The following is a 22,209-nucleotide window of genomic DNA, read 5'->3' on the forward strand; positions in this document are numbered from 1 at the left end:
TGTGATTCTGTTAGCGTATACCGGTGCCTATGTGCCATTCGCCCACATTTCTTCCTCAAATGCATATGCATTAAGGAGAAACCCTAGCGTTTGTTTCCATGTATGTGGCATGTAAACTGTATTTATGTTCACATTGCAGTTAAGCACACGACACTAGGATAGAATTCATTATAATTTCACCTGAAATTGGCACAGAACTCTTAGAATAGCAGCCCTCAGCCCCTTATACAATAAGACACTATGGCAATTAAACACAGCCAATACCTATATCTTAGCAACTGACACCACACCTCTATAGCTGGTGCCAAAACATTAAGCTAAAGACTTTTAAACTCAACACAATCATGTGTATACCACCACTGAACACCATCTTACCAACACCATGGTCTTAAAGTGCAAGATAAGACTACAATGAAAAACAGCAGCTAGAAAGGTGAATGTCCGGACCTGAATTCCCTTGAACTTTGGTGGGCTGATTTGAAAAAGTGAGTTAGAGCAAGGGAGCCAAAAGACTTGAGTGAATATCCAGCTCTTTTTACGTAAGGTTTTGTGAAAAGCCGGCCATTAGCATCTCACCCAAGTTAAACAATTAGAACGGAAAAAGTGTACATTTTAAATCCACTGAAAATCAGATATAATTAGTAAAACCTGGAATAAGTAATTGCCTTAGATAGTATTTTGAAACAACTTCTTGTATTAAATAAAGTAGACAAGCTTATTTAACTCACACACACATTCTACATAGACTTACAACGTGTAGATCTGTGCAAAACTTTTAAAATTGTTTAGCCAAGGTATATGGAAAATTGTGACCCAAACTATACACTGTAAAAAATGTCTTGTAAATTTTACAGTAAAATACTGGCAGCAGAGTTCCCAGCCATTTACCGTATTTTTACAGGAACTCTACTGTATTTCAAATTTACAGCATATTACTGTAATTGAATAATACAATAATTTACTGTAAATACTGTGATTTACAGTAAAATACTGGCAGCAGAGTTCCCAGCCATTTACCGTATTTTTACAGGAACACTACTGTATTTCAAATTTACAGCATATTACTGTAACTGAATATTACAATAATTTACTGTAGCAGACTTGCTGTAAATTTACAGCAATTTTTTACAGTGCAGTCAATAAACCTAATATTTCTAGAAGAAGGGAGTTATAAGTCAATCTGTAAACCTTTGTTTTAACTGAAAGTGCAAAGCTCCTCCTCAAAGCTAACAAATCTCTTGATGGCATATGAATACTTCACTTGGTTTGTAAGTAAATACTGAAATCAGAATGAACAATGGTTGGTTAAATAAGCTGCTGGTGCAAAAATCTAGAGCCTGCGAAGTGTGTTTCACTCCTATAGTGGGATTTAAGCCTTGTGCTCTGGTCCAGGTGTGTTCCCAAACTGGGGCAAATGAAGCAGAGTTCACAGCAACGAGGCCAAATTAAACTAGCTGTTCCAGCAGCAAACAAAAAGAAGAATCCTCAGACAGGAACCAGTTTGTTGCGTCTGCTATAAAAGCATATTATGGTCCATGGTCGAGACTGAGCTACCGTTCTAACCAAAGGGTTTTAAATGAATGTAGATCCTGCCTCTCACTCTTAAAGTGAGAAATAAAAAGCAAAAGTTAACTACAGTCTCTGCTCTGGGCTCCACTGGCGTGAATGTTTTTTAACTAAACAGCATGCAGATGTTCAGATCTCTGCTTGAGGTCCATGGCCACAGACACACAGACATTTCCCTAATCACTAGCACACACACACACACACACACACACAATGTGAATGTGTGTCTCAAGCTACACCTGTAGCGACCAAGGCGTAACGAGAATTTTCTAACCATTGCCTTAATCCGAGCAACCGTTTAAACACAGCTTTTACAGAAAGCACTGATTGTTATGTTGAAGCAGAAATTGCAGATTAACAATTAATCTTTGATATAAGACATGTGTGAAATGCTTGTGAGCAAGATTAATATTGTGTAATTGGTATATCATAATGAGTAGCACTGTAGCCTTCCACACAACAGACTGGGGATGGATTCACTGCCTTGCCAACCCCTCGCTCTATGGGCTTGTGTGGATGAATATTTTTGGCTCGCTCTCTGGCATTGGCTTGGGCAGTCCCTGGCTGCTTGTGGAATCAGGCTGGAGGGGACAAAATAAGCTGCAAGTAGATCTCAGAATAATAAAAAAAAAAGTAATAAAAAAGCACATTAATAATGATGACACGGTGAATAATTAATGAAGCTTTTAAAAAATAAAAAAGGTTAGGGTCATTGTTGCCCTGTTTATTTACACTTCATAGCTGTGCGATTATATTTATGCTTATGTTTCTTTTTTAAAGTGTTTATGAACTCATTAATAACATTAAAGAACTAACTGTAAACCATGTGGAAAAGCTTTATTGGGGCAGTCTTATTGTAACCGAATTCAAATGGATCCTAATGATCTAATAACCATGGTGCTTTACAATTAAACCTCACTCATCAGGGACTGAGAATCTCGACTCGTATCCCCCCCGCTTACCTGCATTAACGTCCAGCAGCCTCTTCTTTCTCTGCTGCCGCTCCTGCTTCTCTCGCTCGGCCTTCTCTTTGGCCGCCCTTGCTCTCTTCTGCTTCTCCTCCGCCTCCCGCCTCCGCCCATTCTCCTTCATCGCTTGCTGGAGGAAGAGTGAGAAAGAGATGACACCGAGATGTTGACAGTCAGATAGACAAACACCCCAGACAGACAGAAAAGCATACACACACACACACACCCCAGACAGACCAAGATGAACTCACTCGCTCATAGCTTACAGAGCTGGATCTGCTCATAATCTCGGGCAAGCTGGAGTCAACCAGAGAGAGATAAGTGAAACAGAGAGAGGCACGGGAGGCCAAGGGGCAAGGCACAGACGGAGAGTGGCAGCAAAAAACTGGAGAACTGTAGTTTGGATATTTAGCAATATGAGCAGGAGTCACTGAAAAGATGAAAGAAGAAGAGGAGAGGAGAACGCAATAGAGGAGGAATAAAAGAGGCTGTGGAAAGCGAGTGAGAGAGTAAGAGGATCTCATTAGCACATCCAGTCTTTTCTCTAATTCTGACAGCATAGGACCACTTTAAAATATTTCTAAGAAAATTTGAGGGGTAAGTACAGAGCATATTTTTCCCACCTCCCTTTCTTTCCTTTCATTTTACCCCATTAGCAGTTGGAGAGGCTTGTTAGAAATCTGTAACGCCTGTTTTGTTTTTTGTTTTTATTTTTCCCCGAGACGAGGGCTAGTTTTCTAGATGTGAGAACACAGACAGTCAGCGGTGGAAATATATATAAAAAAATAAATAAGTAAAAAAATAGAAGCAAACCTGAAAAACATCATTAGGGTGCAGTCACCCCGGCCTTTAACGCACTCACTTCTCCTTCTCTTCTTTATCTCAAACCTCTCTAAAAGCTGCTACACCATCATGGGTTGTGTTCTTAAACAAAGGATTTGGAGCACCGAAAATGACACACCTCGCACAGGTATAATGGAAGAACCGAGGAGTAGACAAAAGAGGACAGAGCTTGAAAATGCCCAAAAGGTGTCAGATTGTGTATCTACATGTGCGCTTTTTGTAAGAGTGTTCTCATGAACACAAGGACATAATGCCAGCGTGGAGTTCGTCTCCGGGACATTTCGCGTTGTGAAAAGGAAGTACAAAAAAAAAAAATTAATAATAATAATAATAATAATTAATTAATTAATTAAATAAATCAGTATCCATCATTACATCTTTATTTATTATTATTTTATTCCCCTTACTTCTTCACCTATTACAAAATTTTAAAAATGAATTAATTAATTCATTATCTGTAACCCTTATCCAGTTCAGGGTTCGCGATGTGTCGAGAGCCTACCTGGAATCACTGGGCGCAAGGCAGGAATACACCCTGGAGGGGGCGCCAGTCCTTCACAGGGCGACACACACACTCACACCTACGGACACTTTTGAGTCGCCAATCCACCTACCGACGTGTGTTTTTGGACTGTGGGAGGAAACCGGAGCACCCGGAGGAAACCCACGCATACACAGAGAGAACACACCACACTCCTCACAGACAGTCACCCGGAGGAAACCCACGCAGACACAGGGAGAACACACCACACTCCTCACAGACAGTTACCCGGAGCGGGACTCGAACCCACAACCTCCAAGCCCCTGGAGCTGTGTGAGTGCGACACCTACCTGCTGCGCCACCGTACCACCCTGAATTAATTTAAATTCACTTAAAAAATGAATATAAAATGATTTTAGAGTAAAGTATAAACTGATGGTATTCTGAAACCACTCAGTGGCTGATTAGTGTGTTTTAAATCAACAGGTCTCAAGTCTGTTTTGGTAAAGGGAAAAAGAAAAAAATATATATATTCTTTGTAGATTGTGGTAAGTTAAGCTGAATTGTTCAACACTCACCGCCTTCAACTGTGCGTCAGGGAACGCCTCTGATTCCTCCAAATCATTACAATATCACTCCTCCTCTCTAACTCTGTGGGACTACAAGTCTCCTCCCAGTCGTCTGGAACAATATGCACTCTTTTATATTCTCTATGTGGCTTAGAGATCCAAAAAATCCAGATTTCCACACCCTTGCTTTTTATTAAGCAGGATATATGGGTATTGACATTGTGTGCGGATGAGGTATAACTTATATGATAACGTTAATGGCTCTTATTCCCCGCAGCTTGTGCGGGGTTATGGCCACGATCTTCCGCTAGCGCAGTAAATCCGTAGCAAGCCGGCGAACGCTGGGACAAACGCCTGTAAATCATCATAAAGCAGCTTTGCTGTCCCCAGCTCCACACCTATGCCTTGCTCTCACCGTCGCTTTGAGCATTTTCATTAGAATTAGAGGGAGGGAGCACTCGAGTGTGAACACAGCCAAAGCATAGGCATAAATATCAATACAAGAGTGAGGGAAAGGACAAGAACACTGAGGAAACAATGTTCAAATGGGTCAAGCTTGAAGACAAGAGATGGCAAGCTTTCATTAGAGGACTGCTCAAGAGTTACGGCCACTGTCAATGGAACACTGCTCTGCTGTTCCACGTGGAACCGGAACGTGTGTCCGCCATTTTATTCGGTTAAATACTATAAGGGTTATTAACATTTTTATTTTAATGTATTTAAGGCGGCACGGTGGCGCAGCAGGTAGGTGTCGCAGTCACACAGTTCCAGGGACCTGGAGGTTGTGGGTTCGATTCCCGCTCCGGGTGACTGTCTGTGAGGAGTGTGGTGTGTTCTCCCTGTCTGCGTGGGTTTCCTCCAGGTGCTCCGGTTTCCTCCCACAGTCCAAAAACACACGTTGGTAGGTGTCCGTAGGTGTGAGTGTGTGAGTGAATGTGTGTTGCCCTGTGAAGGACCGGCGCCCCCTCCAGGGTGTATTCCAGCCTTGCGCCCAATGATTAAAAATCACTTGTAGCCATCATCACGGCCTCTCACAGAAGGTGATGTGCCTGGTGTTCTGACCCAGCTCTCAGCGGGACGAAGGGATGGAGATGGCACAATTGCGCTCTAGCTGTTTCATCAATTCAGAGGCACTTCAAACGTGTGGCTCTTATCCAGGAGGCTGAGGTGGAGAGCCCTGATGTGCTGGCGGCTGACAGTGAAGTCGATGGCACACACGGCTCCAGTGTCGATATGGCAGGACGACCGCAGAAGAGGCAACGCGGGACGGCGTTTAAGGACCAGCGAGAGCTCAGAGCAGATCACGTCTGATGCAGTCTACGGGACCATTACGGTCAAGCTGGCCGCTCCAGAGCCACAGCAATTTTCATTCATTCAAATTGGGATAATGTTTTGTGTGCGCTTAGCCTCAGATATAATAATCTGCTCAGCAGGAACGTCCATTGCTTCAGTATTGAGCGAATGTGACTCTCAAGTGCTCATGCAATTCCAGCTCAGAATGCTCACTTGAGCCCCTACAAAGCCTGGTCCAGTTGCTGATGGTGATGAGAGGGTTGATGGGCTGCTGAAACGTTCACATGTCCTCATGCCGTTGGGTGTGTCACCGGCTTGTACCAGTCCACTTTCCAACGGCAGGGAAGGAATTAGAGTTTTCAAGCGCACAATAAAAAAAATTAATTCGCTCTGATTGGCGAAATTAAGAAGCCTACAGTAAAGAGGAATCATGCTGCAGTCGATTTGTAAAAGCAAACCAACAAACAAAAAAACATGACAAACAAGGCCAACCCCAAATACATAAAAAAAGTTTTCAAAAATCCAAATATTGTTTCAAAACATCATTTATGCTGTTAATTATTTATCTGCCACTACACGAACATGTCTTTTTGTCAACAGCTTATGTTTCTTTTGTTTCCAATTGACGAAACTGTCCTATAATAGGAACAATTTACACAAACGCACACACTCAGACAAGGCCCACTGTGACAAGACAAAAGACACACATTTGTTCACTCGATCGCACGTTAAGTGGCCTCACTCTTAGGCACCGGTCAGCAACTCTGAATGTGTACGTGTGGAGATGACTGATGAGAGCGGGGGAGTGAATCCCACACACACAGCTGATGCCAGGGAAACTCCTCTGACTGCACTATCCATCTCCCACCCAGTGACCACTAAACATCAATGAGTAACACACACACACACACCACGTACTCAGTAGAGTACTACTTCAGAATAAGTTTACAAATGGTTAAAAACCTCCGTTGACTAATGTTATTAATTAGGTTATAAACAACTTAAATTAACACACCACACTCCTCAAAAGCAGGCAGTCACCCAGAGCAGGGCTCAAACCCACAACCCCAGTCAGATATCTGACACTTTCTCTATTTAGCAAACTTTAGGCCACTGCTACCCTTTCAATCCATTGTAATTATTAACATTTATTAAACAGATTTTAAACCATATATATTCATTCATTCATTATCTGTAAGCGCTTATCCAATTCAGGGTCGCGGTGGGTCCAGAGTCTACCTGGAATCATTGGGGGAATACACCCTGGAGGGGGCGCCAGTCTTTCACAGGGCAACACAGACACACTCACACATTCACTCACACCTACGGACACTTTGGAGTCGCCAATCCACCTACCAACGTGTGTTTTTGGACTGTGGGAGGAAACCGGAGCACCTGGAGGAAACCCACGCGGACACAGGGAGAACACACCACACTCCTAAACCATATATAAAGGTTTATAAAAGGTGTTCTTACTTTAAAGTGGTACCCTCAGCTCCTTCATTCAGAGAGCTCAAATAATTTATACTATCACCACCATGGGTCCAGGCCTGTTCTCTATACAGATTATAATATTACAGTCTATAAATATTACAATATATTTCATTGCAGTTCTCAAGACTTTGACACTTTTAATAGTTAAAAAAATCACTGATGATTAGCGGGCTAGCTTATTCATATTCTCAAACAATTTCCAGCTGTTTCTAGATGTGTAAGTGACATGGGGTCTATGCATGGTCAACCATGAGTGTGAGACACACACACACAAAGAGAGAGAAACAGGTTCACAGTGCTCAATGCTGTTATGGGTGATTGATGCCCAAAAAACTGGGTTCTGAGAGCTGGCCCTCTCAGAAGACTGTCCTTAATATGGATCATTAGGGCTGTACATTTACTTCTAATCACCATATGCTAATGTAATTGACTTAGCCAGGCTGTTCCTTCTGGCCTCTGGAACACAACCCCTCCGTAAGCCCCTCCGTCAGCTCTTCCCCCGGCTCAAACCAACAAGAGCCGAGCCCAGAGCTTTGAATTTCACTCAGCAGGCAGCAAAGGTGTTAGGGCTGGGGCTGGGGGGAAAGGAATGAGAAACTTGGGACTCTGAATTAGGATAAAACACTGCCTTCGGAGGCCTCGCTCCATTCTCTTCTTGCTCATTAAAGCAGCTAGTCTTCTTTCTTCCAGCCCCTGCTTGAACTTAATTATGGCGAGTGTGCCGGGACCATGAGCCTGGTTTCCCCCGCTGCTCCTTTCAAACACACTCTGACGGGACGCGCTGCAGCCAGGGACAGTGCGGATAGACTGAGGGGAACTAATTTCAGGAACAGTAATTGCTTTGGCTTCAGGCAGAAGAGAGCTGCTTTTGTTTACATTAAAGAACATGACCAACGTCAAATGAGAGCCTTCGACAACTTTCGACCCAAATACGTAATTCGTCAGAATTAACGCAGCTCTTGTACAGAAGCCTGTGTAAAGGTCCCTTTGAAACTTTTATTAGCACGTCCTCCATAAAAGGCTGTAAGGCTCTGTATTAGCTGAAGCTGTAAAAACAGAACCCGGGCGGTCCACTTCAAACTCCACCGGCCCACATGCGGATGTCGATCCCAACATAAAGCGAGGTAAAGGGCAAATTCAATTTACACATTCGCTTAGAATGCCATACAAACCCTGGCGCCGGTGCTAAACAAACGATGTCGATGATAAGAGATAAAATCTGTGTAATGGTGTGGGGCCCAGCAAGAGGGACTCAATAGGTGGTGGCCAAATGCTGCCCAGCAGGTCTCTGTTCTCGCCAGCCAATCGCCCAGTTAAAGACAATACCCAGTCAATAGACTCTGTCGATGCCATTAGTCTGAGGGTGAGGGGGCCAAAAGAGGGCTCTTTAGCCCGAGTTAATGACTATTAGTGGGGAGAGGCGAAGTGAAAGTGTTTGAACTAAAAGCAGCTGACGTGTTCAGTCCACGGGTATGTGAAGAAAAGGGGACGTTAATGTTTTAGTGTAAGAACTGGAAAAAGAATTTGGACATTAGCACAACAGCTTGTTGTAAAAGGCTGTTAAGCAAAAGATCTCTTTACAAACAAATAAAGACTCAATACAGTGAATGGAAAAGAGTCTGGAGTCACTCGCCTAGAGCGGGAAACGTAGCGAACAATAACTACAAGTGCTGCAGCGCTTATTTTAAGAGTCTTTTAAGATGCAAAGCTTCCAAAGGAAGGGGCTTGTAACTCACTCACGTTTAAGAAATGAACCACAGGGGGTGCTATTTCTCACATACTCACTTGTCAGAAATGCTCCACAAGGGAGTGCTATTCAGTGCTTTGCATCAAAGACACATTAATCAACTAATTCATTAAATGACCTGATTTTATTTGCTTGTCTCATGTGATGCTACCAGAGTGGGAGGGTGATGCTACATGCGTTTGTGCTTCCTGAGGGTTGCACATTAGAATAAGACTGTGCTTATAAGGGTTTATTATTTTTTAATATTAGTCTATTAATAGTTATTATTTGTTGTTGATACATTGATAGCAATCAATAACCAGTTATAACACACGGATAGAAAGGGTTACTGTGACCTGGTGTTGGTCAAAAAGTGAACCCACATTCATCTACTCTCTTAAACCTCAGATCCTGCCACATACTGACCTTATGTTCTCTGTCAGTTGACATTGCCTTCAGGACATATTTGTTCATGGGTTTAACCATTTAATGAATTATCCACCAACAGTGTGTCGTTTTATACATAAATGATTACGTGGTGTTTACCGTAACATGTGAAATTAGGCAAGTTAGAAACCACAAAACTTTAACAGTTAAATATCTAAACAAACAAATAAACAAATTATATACATTTAAAAAAATAATAATAACCCATTCTTAAAGTAGATAGATAGATAGATAGACAGATAGATAGATAGAAGTTAGGTAAGTAGATAGATAGATAGATAGATAGATAGATAGATAGAAGTTAGGTAAGTAGATAGATAGATAGATGGTAGGTAAGTAGATAGATAGATAGATAGATAGATAGATAGATAGATAGGTTGAATTACAAATATACTTCATTTTAAATTGCCAGTGTTACGTTGATAAATCTTGTGATAGCTCCTATGGCAGAAATCATATTTGGATAGAGAATCAAGGTCAATTACAGGTCAATTATCTCCCAGTACTGAAGTATTACCCCTTACTTAAATGAAGATTTTCCACTCTTTCCCAGTGTGTATATAGACCCCACGAATGCTCCTGTGCGTCCTCTCTTCCTGCTTGTTCATTATTAGCCACGGTCAATTGGAATCCTGTCAGTTCCACGCTTCAGCTGCAGGTCGCCTTCGAACGAGTGAGTGAGCAGAGGGCATAGAAAGGTCTCTCTCTCTCTCTCTCTCCCCTCCTCGCTCTGGAGTTCAGAGCCTGAGCACTGTGGGGCTGGAGCGAGGGCACGTCTCGAGCTGCTAGCCCTGTGGCCAGCGCAGACCTGCAGCTGACGGCCTGATTGAACAATACGCTGAATTTAGTGGTCATTACCGAAGCTGGGCTTGCATGGGCTTCATGGAAATTGGTCCATGTCGCTGAGATTGAGTTTGTAAATGTGAAGGGTTAGTACAGAACAACGTAACGATGCAGTTAGACGCTGATTGGCTTGGAGTCGTAGGTCAAAGGTCAACAGCAGTAATGATAGGGTACGGCTGGCTGGTGCAGGAACTCCCACTGCCGGGATTATGGGATGCAAGCTGGCCGAGGCCAAAGGAGGGCATGTGGAAAGGGCAGAGAGAGAGAGAGAGAGAGACACATGTAGGGGGGAGGAAATCATCATGTGAATGCACTCTGAACTACTGTCAACATTCACACTTCAACAAAGGACAGTGTCCATCCCTCTGCCTCTCTCTGGGTGAATCAGCCGCAGAAAGGGCAGCCCAGCAGATGGTGAAGCACTGAATAAGCACTCGTAACTCTGAGAGAACTTGATCTTTGCCCTCCTAATTCGCTGGCCAGTTCTGCTCCACAATACACCGACCAATTTTTTATTATTTTTCCCTTTTTTAAAGTCCCTGGCACTGATTTACATGCAAAACTGAATTCTCAGCATTTCCCAGAGCTTATGAGGAGGTGTGAAATCAAATTGCTATTATTAAGTCCCCTCTATATCCCATTTTATTCACACACTTTGATTCAAATTTAAACATCGAGGTCCATTCTGTGGTTAATGCCGCTCTTCACACGTTCCTAATTAATACAAACACGCCATATTTTCATTCAGTTCACTCCAACGCTGTGGACAATGTGCTACATTGGGCAGAACTGATAAAGCAGAACAGGAGCTAGCAATCTAGGTACAAGAGTGCGTGCATAAGTGTGTGTGTGTGAGCACCCCTACCCTTCTCTAATCAGGTAATGAGAATAATCAGAGCTTGAGGTGTGTAACATGGCCTGCAGCAGAGGAGAGGAGCACCTTCATGTGTCGTTCATTTCACCGCTCTATTTCAGGAACTCTCTTTCTCTCGCGGTTTCTTTCGCTCCCTTCCGTATGTGGAGCTAATTATAAGAAGGCTAGGTGAAGTGGGTCGTAGCATAAAGGTGTTCTCCCTCTGTTCCACTCTTCTCCTCTCCACCTCTTCTTACAGAAATTCAATTATCTGCAAGAGCCTCCCTGGTCAGTGTTAGAACAGAAGATGGCTTCCACTTTTCCTTTTTCCTTTCAGATTTCTTGCTCTTATCGATCACTGTTTGTTTGGCCTAAGCGTAGGATCCAACCTCCATCACTACTGTCTCCATACACTTACCTGTGGGCTACTGTTAACTGAAGTATGAAACTAGCTTTAAAAAATGCACAAATTAACTAATAAACATAAGTAGCCCACTATAGTTCTGATTAGCTAATTAGCTTAAACGGCTAATCTCATCTGAAAGAGATCACAATCCAATTAGGATTTCCTCAGAGTTCGAGTGAAAGCAGATGTTTAACAGGTAGCAGTGATGTTACAAGAGAATGGAGAAAAGCTAAAAGCAATGCCAAAAGCAATAAGGCTATTTTTGATGCCTGAGCGCCACACAAACACAGCGAAAGCCTATCAGAGCCTTCAATGACTCAGCAGTGTGTGGTGCGAGAAATAAGGTCTGAACACCATAAATGAAGATGTTCTGATGAATAATCTCACTGACACTAAAACGCCAACACTGTTTACTAAGGCTATCACTCTGCTGCGTTCACGCCATCGTACACCATGAATAATTATTGTGTTTTGCCGTTACAATCTTCACTTACTGTTTACCCAGTCCTTGTCATACACCCACTATCACAACTAGGCCCTTGCTTTAAAAAGGTAAATAAATAATACAGTATTTATGCCCAGGATGCACCCAACTATTGTGACCAAGCTGTGCTGCTGATTTAATATTCTTATTATATCTTGAGCTAAATTCTAATGGATAAAAATCTTAATATTTCCCAACTATGATCCTGTAACGATCAAACAGCTCAATGTATCGTGTCGTGATGTGTCTCTAAATCTCTCATCCCCATCTCAGTGCATTCCCTTACTGGAAAAGGAAAAGGGAGAGGAGTTGCTGTGTGTGTGTGTGTGTGTGTGTGTGTGTGTGTGTGTGTGTGTGTGTGTACACTTCTCAGAATGGTTGCAGTGATGGCCAAAAACAATCTTCATCCAAACACGGCCGTCTTGTCAATGTCACTCAGGAGAGAGAAAGGCCTGCACTGGAGAAGACTAAGAGAATAAAATACTGTGTGTGTCACTGAGAGGATGATTGAGAGTGTGTGTATGTGTGTGTGCGTGCAGGAATGTGCGAATGCACAGAGGAATGTTTGTGTGTGTCTGTGTGTGTGTGTATGTGTGTGTGTGCGTGTGTGTGTGTGTGTGTATGTGTGTGTGTGTGTGTGTGTGTGTGTATGTATGTGTGTGTGTGTGTGTATGTGTGTGTGTGTGTGCGTGCAGGAATGTGCGAATGCACAGAGGAATGTTTGTGTGTGTGTGTGTGTGTGTGTATGTGTGTGTGTGTGTGTGTGCGTAGGAGTATGTGCTCGACTGTTGGTCCCCTGCCACTCCTCAGCATTGATTTAAACAAGCTGCTACTGAGGGGTGGAAGCTCACTGGCCTGAAAAAAAGGTTGAGAGTGTTTTTGTGTTTGTGTGTGTGTGTGTGTGTGCGCGCACGTGTGTGCTTGGCCAGATCCACAGGGGGCGAACCCAATTTAATGACCTTCTAAATAGCCTTGTCCCAAATGACAGGCTCAAAGAGCAGAAACTAAGCCAAAGAGACAAGCTGCTCTCAGACACTACAATCTGCAGTAAAGAGAGATGCCGTTGTAATTTAGGATTTATCAATGTAACTCTAATAATGTGGTGGCAACAAAGGCATGATCACTAATACAAAAAGGCTCTGATGATTCTCATTGATTGGAGAAAATGTCTCTATAAACCCCGTCAGAACACTCCTACCAAAGTGAATACATGTTCTGAGATTTCCAGAGATGAGACCAAGACACGGACACAGGGAGAACTCCCACACTCCTCACAGACAGTCACCCGGAGGAAACCCACACAGACACAGAGAGAACACACCACACTCCTCACAGACAGTCACCCGGAGGAAACCCTCACAGACAGTCACCCGGAGGAAACCCACGCAGACACAGGGAGAACACACCACACTCCTCACAGACAATCATCCGGAGGAAACCCACGCAGACACAGGGAGAACACACCACACTCCTCACAGACAGTGACCTGGAGGAAACCCACGCGGACACAGGGAGAACACACCACACTCCTCACAGACAGTCACCCGGAGGAAACCCACACAGACACAGGGAGAACACACCACACTCCTCACAGACAGTCAACCGGAGGAAACCCACGCAGACACAGGGAGAACACACCACACTCCTCACAGACAGTCACCCGGAGGAAACCCACGCAGACACAGGGAGAACACACCACACTCCTCACAGACAGTCACCCGGAGGAAACCCTCACAGACAGTCACCCGGAGGAAACCCACGCAGACACAGGGAGAACACACCACACTCCTCACAGACAATCATCCGGAGGAAACCCACGCAGACACAGGGAGAACACACCACACTCCTCACAGACAGTGACCTGGAGGAAACCCACGCGGACACAGGGAGAACACACCACACTCCTCACAGACAGTCACCCGGAGGAAACCCACACAGACACAGGGAGAACACACCACACTCCTCACAGACAGTCACCCGGAGGAAACCCGCGCAGACACAGGGAGAACACACCACACTCCTCACAGACAGTCACCCGGAGGAAACCCACGCAGACACAGGGAGAACACACCACACTCCTCACAGACAGTCACCCGGAGGAAACCCACGCAGGCACAGGGAGAACACACCACACTCCTCACAGACAGTCACCCGGAGGAAACCCACGCAGGCACAGGGAGAACACACCACACTCCTCACAGACAGTCACCCGGAGGAAACCCACGCAGGCACAGGGAGAACACACCACACTCCTCACAGACAGTCATCTGGAACAGGACTCGAACCCACAACCTCCAGGTCACTGGAGCTGTGTGACTGTCAAACTACCTGCTTTACCCCCCTGCCGCCCTTACAACAAAATATATTCACATATTTATGACTTGCGGTACGTTTACAGTGACCTCTACTGAACTGAACTGACAAAGCTGTTTTCCTTTTCTAACAGCTGCCTGATATCTGCAAGACTCCTGCTGAATTCACAATCAGTGACATCTCTAGGAATTCCTGAAGAGTGATCTATTATCTTAAAGAGTTCCCGGTAATTGGAAACGACAATGTGATGCTTATTATTTCAGTGGTTAATCTCATATTTCAGAACCTCAGTAGCCAGCTGGTTAACCGATGGAGAAGCTCTAACGGCTGAAACAAATAAGATACCACAGGTAAGTAATGTCTGAGCTTAAATAAAACAAATATAACTTGCACATACAATCATCATCCACTTCATCAGAGGGCACAGGGTGATACTCAGAGGTGAGGACTCCCTTCAGCCAAACACAGCACAGCACCATTCAGAGGTGCACCGCAGGAGCGCATTATCATGCATCTGATGGAGGGCCTGTCGCCATCCTGTTCCCCAAATTTCTGAATTTCCATCATGAAATCATTTAAAATAATAAAAGCAATGAGATTCGTCTCATCATCGCCGCAGCCAAGTGGAAAATAACTTTGCATTTCAAATGGCATTTTATAAAGCAGACAGCCTGCGCCTCTTTCGTCAGATTACTACGCTGTAACAGGCAGAATTGGAATGAGAAGTGTGTGAGAGCCCCCCCCACACACACACACACACTCACACAGGGACGTACCCAGAGACAGACAGACACAGCACAGTTGTAGCATGTAAAATAACAATAATACAATATTAGTAATAATAATAAAAATAATACAAATATATAAATAGATAATTTAATGGTGTGTGTATATGTGTGTTTTAGTGCTGCTGCTACAATAATTTGCAGCATTATATCTGTCCATCCAGTCCACTACACACACACACACACACAGCCAACAAAATGGAGAGGAGACTCATAGGGCTGGGTTTGTGAAGGGATCCATGTTGTTATGACTTTGGTTCATTTCGACTAAAATATTCAGACCTCATCTTGTAGCCTAGCAAACTTCAAACTGTTAATTAAGGTGTGATAGACTTATAGATTTGCTCTGGAGCTCAGAACGGTGAGATGGCAGATTCACACTGAGATGGTAAACTGTGATGCATTCAGCTGGTTTGCTTTTTTTTTTTTTTTTTTTTTTTTTTTTTTGTGTGAAAGTGCTTTTTGTGAGTGGGTTGTGCAGGAATAAGCAGGAACACTGGAAACAGCCCAGATTCCTCATGGGAAAATAAAAGCACAGCTAGGCTGCACGACCACAGCAGAAACGAAACAAAGAAGTTAGATAGATGCCTCACCACAAACATGGCTCTGAAATTGCTGAGGTCCGTGAAGAGCTCCTCCACCGAGGTCTTCTTTGGGTCGATGGCAAAGTACTCCACCATGTTCTGGTACAGAGTCCCCATGTTTCCATGCATGATAACCAGCTTCTGGTACTGCTCCCTCGCCTGCAAGGAGAAGCTGTGAGGACACTGCAGTCAAGGAAAAAAAACAACGCATAGTGTGTGAGTGTGTGTCGCCCTGCGAAAGACTGGTAGGGCCTGATTCCAGCTAGGCTTCAGACCCACCGTGACCCTGGACTGGAAAGGCGGTTCCAGACAATGAATGAAAATATGAATAATGCATGAAATATTATTTGTCTTACAGCCATGCATCAGTGATGGAAAAGGCAGAGAGAAAAATAAATTACTCTTTATAATTTGCCAAGTGATGGCAATTACCTGGAAGATGAAATATATCAGGAATCAATCTTGATAATCTGATGTACCAACTCCTCCGCAGTTAAAACGCCATCAGTTCCACCAGTTCTTCCATGTTAGCAAACTTAGCCAACAACATGAGCGTGAGCGAGTTCCTCACAAACACAAAGCCGAGCAGAAAACGTCACTAATATTTGTTGTTTTCATGCAGATTCAGAGTGTTAGCAAAGATTTAATCCAATTTCCAAGAGCCTGTGTGTGCCTGTGCACGAGTATGAATGAGGAAACACATCAGCGAAAGCCATAACTCATACGGGGTCCGTCGCCACGTACAGGACACAGGACTCGCATTAGCATTCCTCTCCTTCAGTGCAAACATAATTAAAGAAGTTATAAATGAAATGGTCAGGGTTTGAAACAAACTCGGCAGAAAGCTTGTTCATCATCCAAGACAACTTTATGCGGGCATAAATTACACCCAGCAGTAAAGCTTCACTTAACACATTGCTAACATGCTGTATTAGTATATGGCAATGTTCCTTTTAGCCCGCTACATTTCACAGCTCCACAGCCACTTAGAGCACTTATTAAGCACTATTAGACAAGTTTGAAAGGCAATTGACCTTGTGCAGACTCACATACATACCAACACACTTCCTCTCACACACACGCAGGTTTATTAACTCCAAAAGAGTGTGATGAAAAAAAAAACAGCGCTAGCTTGGGAAGAGAGGTGGGCAAGAAAAAAAAAAAAAATCTTTGAAGAAGATCAAAGTTTCCTCTCTCACAAAAGCGAGCGAATAGGTAGCCATCCACATAAAGGGACAGAGGGAGAGAAATCAATGGCCAGTGGGGAAATAGAGGGAGATAAAGCAGAAAAGACAGAGGGGAAAAAAATCTTTGTCCTACTCAATGGCTGAAGAAATGTCAGGGAACAAAATGTATATTTCCGATTAGCCACGGTCTCCGTCTAAAGGACATTCATTCATTCATTGTCCGTAAGCGCTTATCCAGTTCAGGGTCACGGTGGGTCTGAAGCCTACCTGGAATCACCTGGTGCAAGGCAGAACCAGTCCTTCACAGGGCGACACACACTCACACGTTCTCTAAAGGACATGCCGTTACAAACGAATGTAGACACCATGAAGCACATTTGTGTATAAAACTAGGACTGGTGACGTCAGCAAATTCTTGATTATCATCATCATCTCAGCTGAATCCATTTCAAGGATTCGATTGCAAAAAGACAAGTCCAGGTATCTCGTTTCCTTTCAAACGTCCACTAGCTCCTCCTCCTACCTTACAGTTGATGTCACGATCACGCCTCCCATCACAAGACACATGAACACTTCACCTGGGGTAGGGTCTCACCCCTCACCCGAAGGGAACATGCCATTTCTCTTAATCCTTTGGTGTCTAAGGACATTTTCTCAATTTGTCAGAAATTCGTCTTTAAAGTACTTGTATTATAATATATTACCCACATGTTTTATATCAAAACATTCAGAACGATCTCAGCTCTCTCGTTAAGAGAGGCCCATGTGACCTAGAGCATTTTATGAAGAGAGAATCTGTCTCTAACCCTGAAAAACGTAAATCCGATTTTTAGAAAATCTTTATATTTCTTGTGAAAACATCCCTTTCCTCGTGTGGATGAAGTGTTTTGGTGATTGAAATAGTTTTATCAGAGTCTTAAAAACAAGCAAATCCACCAGTTAGACACGGCGAGAGGCAGAGGAGGCGTGTCTAAAGCTTATATATAGGCTGGTAACTCGGGATGTACAGTATCGCGTACGGTCGCGATAATATGCGATCGAAAGAGCAGTTTGAACTGTATTTCTGCGCTGTGCTATCGCTATGATATTAATAAAAACATCGCAAATGGTTGTTGACGAGCAGGCGCGTTCTTAAACCCCAGAGGGTTAATTCATTCATTCATTCATTATCTGTAAGCGCTTATCCAGTTCAGGGTCGCGGTGGGTCCAGAGCCTACCTAGAATCATTGGGTGCAAGGCGGGAATACACCCTGGAGGGGGCGCCAGTCCTTCACAGGGCAACACACACACACACACATTCACTCACACACTCACACCTACGGACACTTTGGAGTCAATCCATCTACCAACGTGTGTTTTTGGACCGTGGGAGGAAACCGGAGCACCCGGAGGAAACCCACACAGACACAGGGAGAACACACCACACTCCTCACAGACAGTCACCTGGAGGAAACCCACGCAGACACAGAGAGAACACACCACACTCCTCACAGACAGTCACCCGGAGGAAACCCACGCAGACACAGGGAGAACACACCACACTCCTCACAGACAGTCACCTGGAGGAAACCCACGCAGACACAGAGAGAACACACCACACTCCTCACAGACAGTCACCTGGAGGAAACCCACGCAGACACAGAGAGAACACACCACACTCCTCACAGACAGTCACCCGGAGGAAACCCACGCAGACACAGGGAGAACACACCACACTCCTCACAGACAGTCACCTGGAAGAAACCCACGCAGACACAGGGAGAACACACCACACTCCTCACAGACAGTCACCTGGAGGAAACCCACGCAGACACAGAGAGAACACACCACACTCCTCACAGACAGTCACCCGGAGGAAACCCACGCAGACACAGGGAGAACACACCACACTCCTCACAGACAGTCACCTGGAAGAAACCCACGCAGACACAGGGAGAACACACCACAATCCTCACAGACAGTCACCCAGAGCGGGAATTGAACCCACAACCTCCAGGCCCCTGAACCTGTGTGACTGTGACACTACCTGCTGCGCCACCGTGCCGCCCCCCCCAGAGGGTTAATGTTAACCTTATTTTTTTAAGCTTCTTTCATGTCTATAAGAAAGAGCCCTTGTACTAAGAAACTTAAAACGTTAAGTACCGTTTTGTTTTATTATTATTATTATTATTTTGGGCAGTAGCTGATCTCACACACTAAAGTGCCACATCTTTTCCGAAATTATTAACTTCAGCTTTGGATTTTTTACTTTCACATTCACATAATGATCTCATAACTCTTCAGAAATATCCCCTGAAAAATGAAGAACTTGCCTGGACTGGAAATTAAATAAAGGTGGCTGCAGGCTTTGTGTGGTTCAATTCTGGTGCCGGTCCGAGCAGAGAGAGGCAGAGGAATTAAATCCCTGCACTATTAATCGATATTTTGAACACAGCCCTAAACTATAGACAAACACACCTGTATGTGCACACACTCTGATGAATGTGCATCCCTTTAGTATTCAGTACATCATACATCAGAGTTATTAAACAGCCTACAATTAGTGCACTTCAGCTTTGAATATAAACCACTCATGCCTCCAGTCATATGCAATATTGACAAACTGTTGCATCTGATCCATTTAAAGAGGTGCTTTGTAATAATGTAAAAGTGTGTGTGTGTGTGTAGGCATCCTGCTAGGTGATTCTCTTATACGTGCTGTCACAGCAATCGCAGCAGACATTTCACAGTGTTGGCACTTTACAAAGTAAAACAATAAAGCAAAAGGAAAGACGAGGAAGGCCCAGTCTAAACTCTGGGTGTCGAATACATTACTCATGAAAGCTTGTGTGATGCTGTGTGTAAATAAAACAACCATCACAAGTTATCTACAGCTCTCGTATGAGAACAACCATTTGATATATTTTCAAAACACTCTTTTCTCCGTCTCTCATTTAAACTCTTGTCCTCTCTCTTTTCCTTAGAGAAGCTGGGTCTAATCCTAGCTATGAGGTCAGGACTGCCTGTGAATATGTTTTATTCCCTTTAAGTGTCATTGCTAATATCCCCTGACTTTGATGTTGTCTTAAGTAGTAATCCTGTTTGGTGCTGTGGCCTCGCACAACCCTCTCTCACAATTCAAGACAACACTAAACTTGCTGTGTGTGTGTGTGCATGTGTTTTTGATTGAGATGCTGCAGCTTAGTATGTGTTTGAGTGAGTGAACCCATACTGTATGTGTACAGGTGTGTGTTTCTCAGGCATGTGTGCTTGTGTGTTGGCTGTAGAGAGACGCAGGTGCCAGTCTTTCTCACTCAGCCTCTACACTAAATAAACCTTGTTAAAGGGGATGGGGGGGGGGGGGGATCCATATATAGACCTTAAGGCATGAGTCCGTCCAGAAATCTCAGTCTCTCTCTCTCTCTCTACCAACATTGTACAACCAGGTAGAACGGTTCAAGCCCCAACTGAGGCAGGGACACCAGTGCTATCACCACTGCCTTGTACACAACACCCACCCACACCTTAACTTCAAGATCACCTCCATGTTACTAAACTCCCTGTGCATTCTCTCAGCTCCACTGACCACACAGGAGCACTTGGCAGTGCTATAAATATAAACTGCAGTCCACACTCTTAAGGGTTTAAAAACTCCAGCGACACTGCTGTGTCTGATCCACTCGCACCAGGGCAACACGCGCTAATACAACACCACCACGCATTCATTCATTATCTGTAACCCTTATCCAGTTCAGGGTCACAGTGGGTCCTGAGCCTACCTGGAATCATTGGGCACAAGGCGGGAATACACCCTGGAGGGGGCGCCAGTCCTTCACAGGGCAACACACACACACCCCTACGGACACTTTGGAGTCGCCAATCCACCTGCAACATGTGTTTTTAGACTGTGGGAGGAAACTGGAGCACCCGGAGGAAACCCACGCAGACACAGGGAGAACACACCACACTCCTCACAGACAGTCACCCGGAGGAAACCCACGCAGACACAGGGAGAAAACACCACACTCCTCACAGACAGTCACCCGGAGGAAACCCACGCAGACACAGAGAGAACACACCACACTCCTCACAGACAGTCACCCAGAGCGGGAATGGAACCCACAATATAAAAGCAATTAAAGTAAATAAAATAAAATACTGTACAATTTTTTTTTTCTGAATTTCTTTATGTGTTCCCTCACAAATGTATATATACATACACACACTTGAGTACAACACCACCTGACTCCAAACAAAGAAAAAACTACTTTCAGACACAGAAGTGGGATGTAGTCTGGGATTAATTATTAATAACAGCGTAAGAAGTGAAGCTGGAAAGGAAAAGACTAAAGTGCTTTCATTAGTCAGGTCTGAGTGGCCATAGAGGAAATGAACCATCTAAACTTAACGATCGATCCACTGGACATAACTTGTGGAGAAAACAGCCTGGTCCAAGACTTATTCACCGTGAAGCAGCGAAACAGACGCAGACGGCCTTCACCAAACATCCGGGAATTCCCGGACTGATCGTTTCTGCTGACACGGTGCGTCTGAGACATTACAGACTGCTTTACAAACACACACCGACCTCTACTCACACTCAAATCCTCCACTCTTTTCAGACAACACCATAAAATACTGCACTGCACAGTCAATAGGTCACAGCCTGTGTATAAAGGGAACGTAAACTGAAGAGAGGAAAGGGGAGAAGGCGAAGAGGAGCAACTGACCTGTCAGCAGTAGGCATTCCCTGCTCATTAGCGCAGGTTATAAATAGCGGCCACTCATCAAGTCCGCATTAACAACACACACTGCCCTCTTCTAGAGCCGCATACGCTGGCCATTTCACCCCGAACGCGGACACCGTAACTCACACATTCCTACTCTCAAAACCTGAGAAGCTCTACTTAAATCACCCCAGCTCTGACACTGCCACTCACACACACCCACACACACAGCCCTGAACACACACCACCTGCCAAGCTCTGCTCACAGCACACACGCCTCACTCACCCACTCACTCACTCACAAACTGACAAGATATGTAACCTTCCACATCACAGTACAACACACTTACTCACCACACACTCCTCATGTAGACTTCAACCAGCTACATTCCAGTTCATATCTGTGAATCACATGTACACACACACACACACACACACACACACACCCCTATTCTTTCAGAAGAATCAGCCTCCACTGGTTTTATAGAGCTTCTATGTCTGTCTAAGGGTGTCTGTCTTTCCCCCGTTACTGTAACTGAATACTAGGTCTGTCCTGAATACCATACTTCGGAGCTTCGGCCGGGATATATTCTGTGATTATTCGAATACTCCAGGAGTGGTGTGTTGTATATAGTTGTAACAAAATCCGCTTCTGACCCCT

At 44.3% G+C, this 22,209-nt stretch overlaps 1 protein-coding gene across 4 annotated transcripts in view; it reads right to left on the minus strand.

The window, feature by feature from the left end:
• The window catches only part of diaph3 (diaphanous-related formin 3), a 326,290-nt gene that overhangs the window by 93,409 nt on the left and 210,672 nt on the right, over nt 1–22,209 (minus strand). For all 4 annotated transcript variants that reach the window (XM_066647628.1, XM_066647626.1, XM_066647627.1 and 1 more), the window contains 2 exons: nt 15,665–15,828; nt 2,529–2,664 (listed from right to left, as the gene is read on the minus strand). In XM_066647628.1, coding sequence (XP_066503725.1) covers nt 2,529–2,664; nt 15,665–15,828 — 300 coding nt within the window. The remainder of the gene's footprint in view (nt 1–2,528; nt 2,665–15,664; nt 15,829–22,209) is intronic.

The sequence above is a fragment of the Hoplias malabaricus genome, chromosome 16, assembly GCF_029633855.1.
Source record: "Hoplias malabaricus isolate fHopMal1 chromosome 16, fHopMal1.hap1, whole genome shotgun sequence".
In the NCBI taxonomy this organism is placed as follows: Eukaryota; Metazoa; Chordata; class Actinopteri; order Characiformes; family Erythrinidae; genus Hoplias; species Hoplias malabaricus.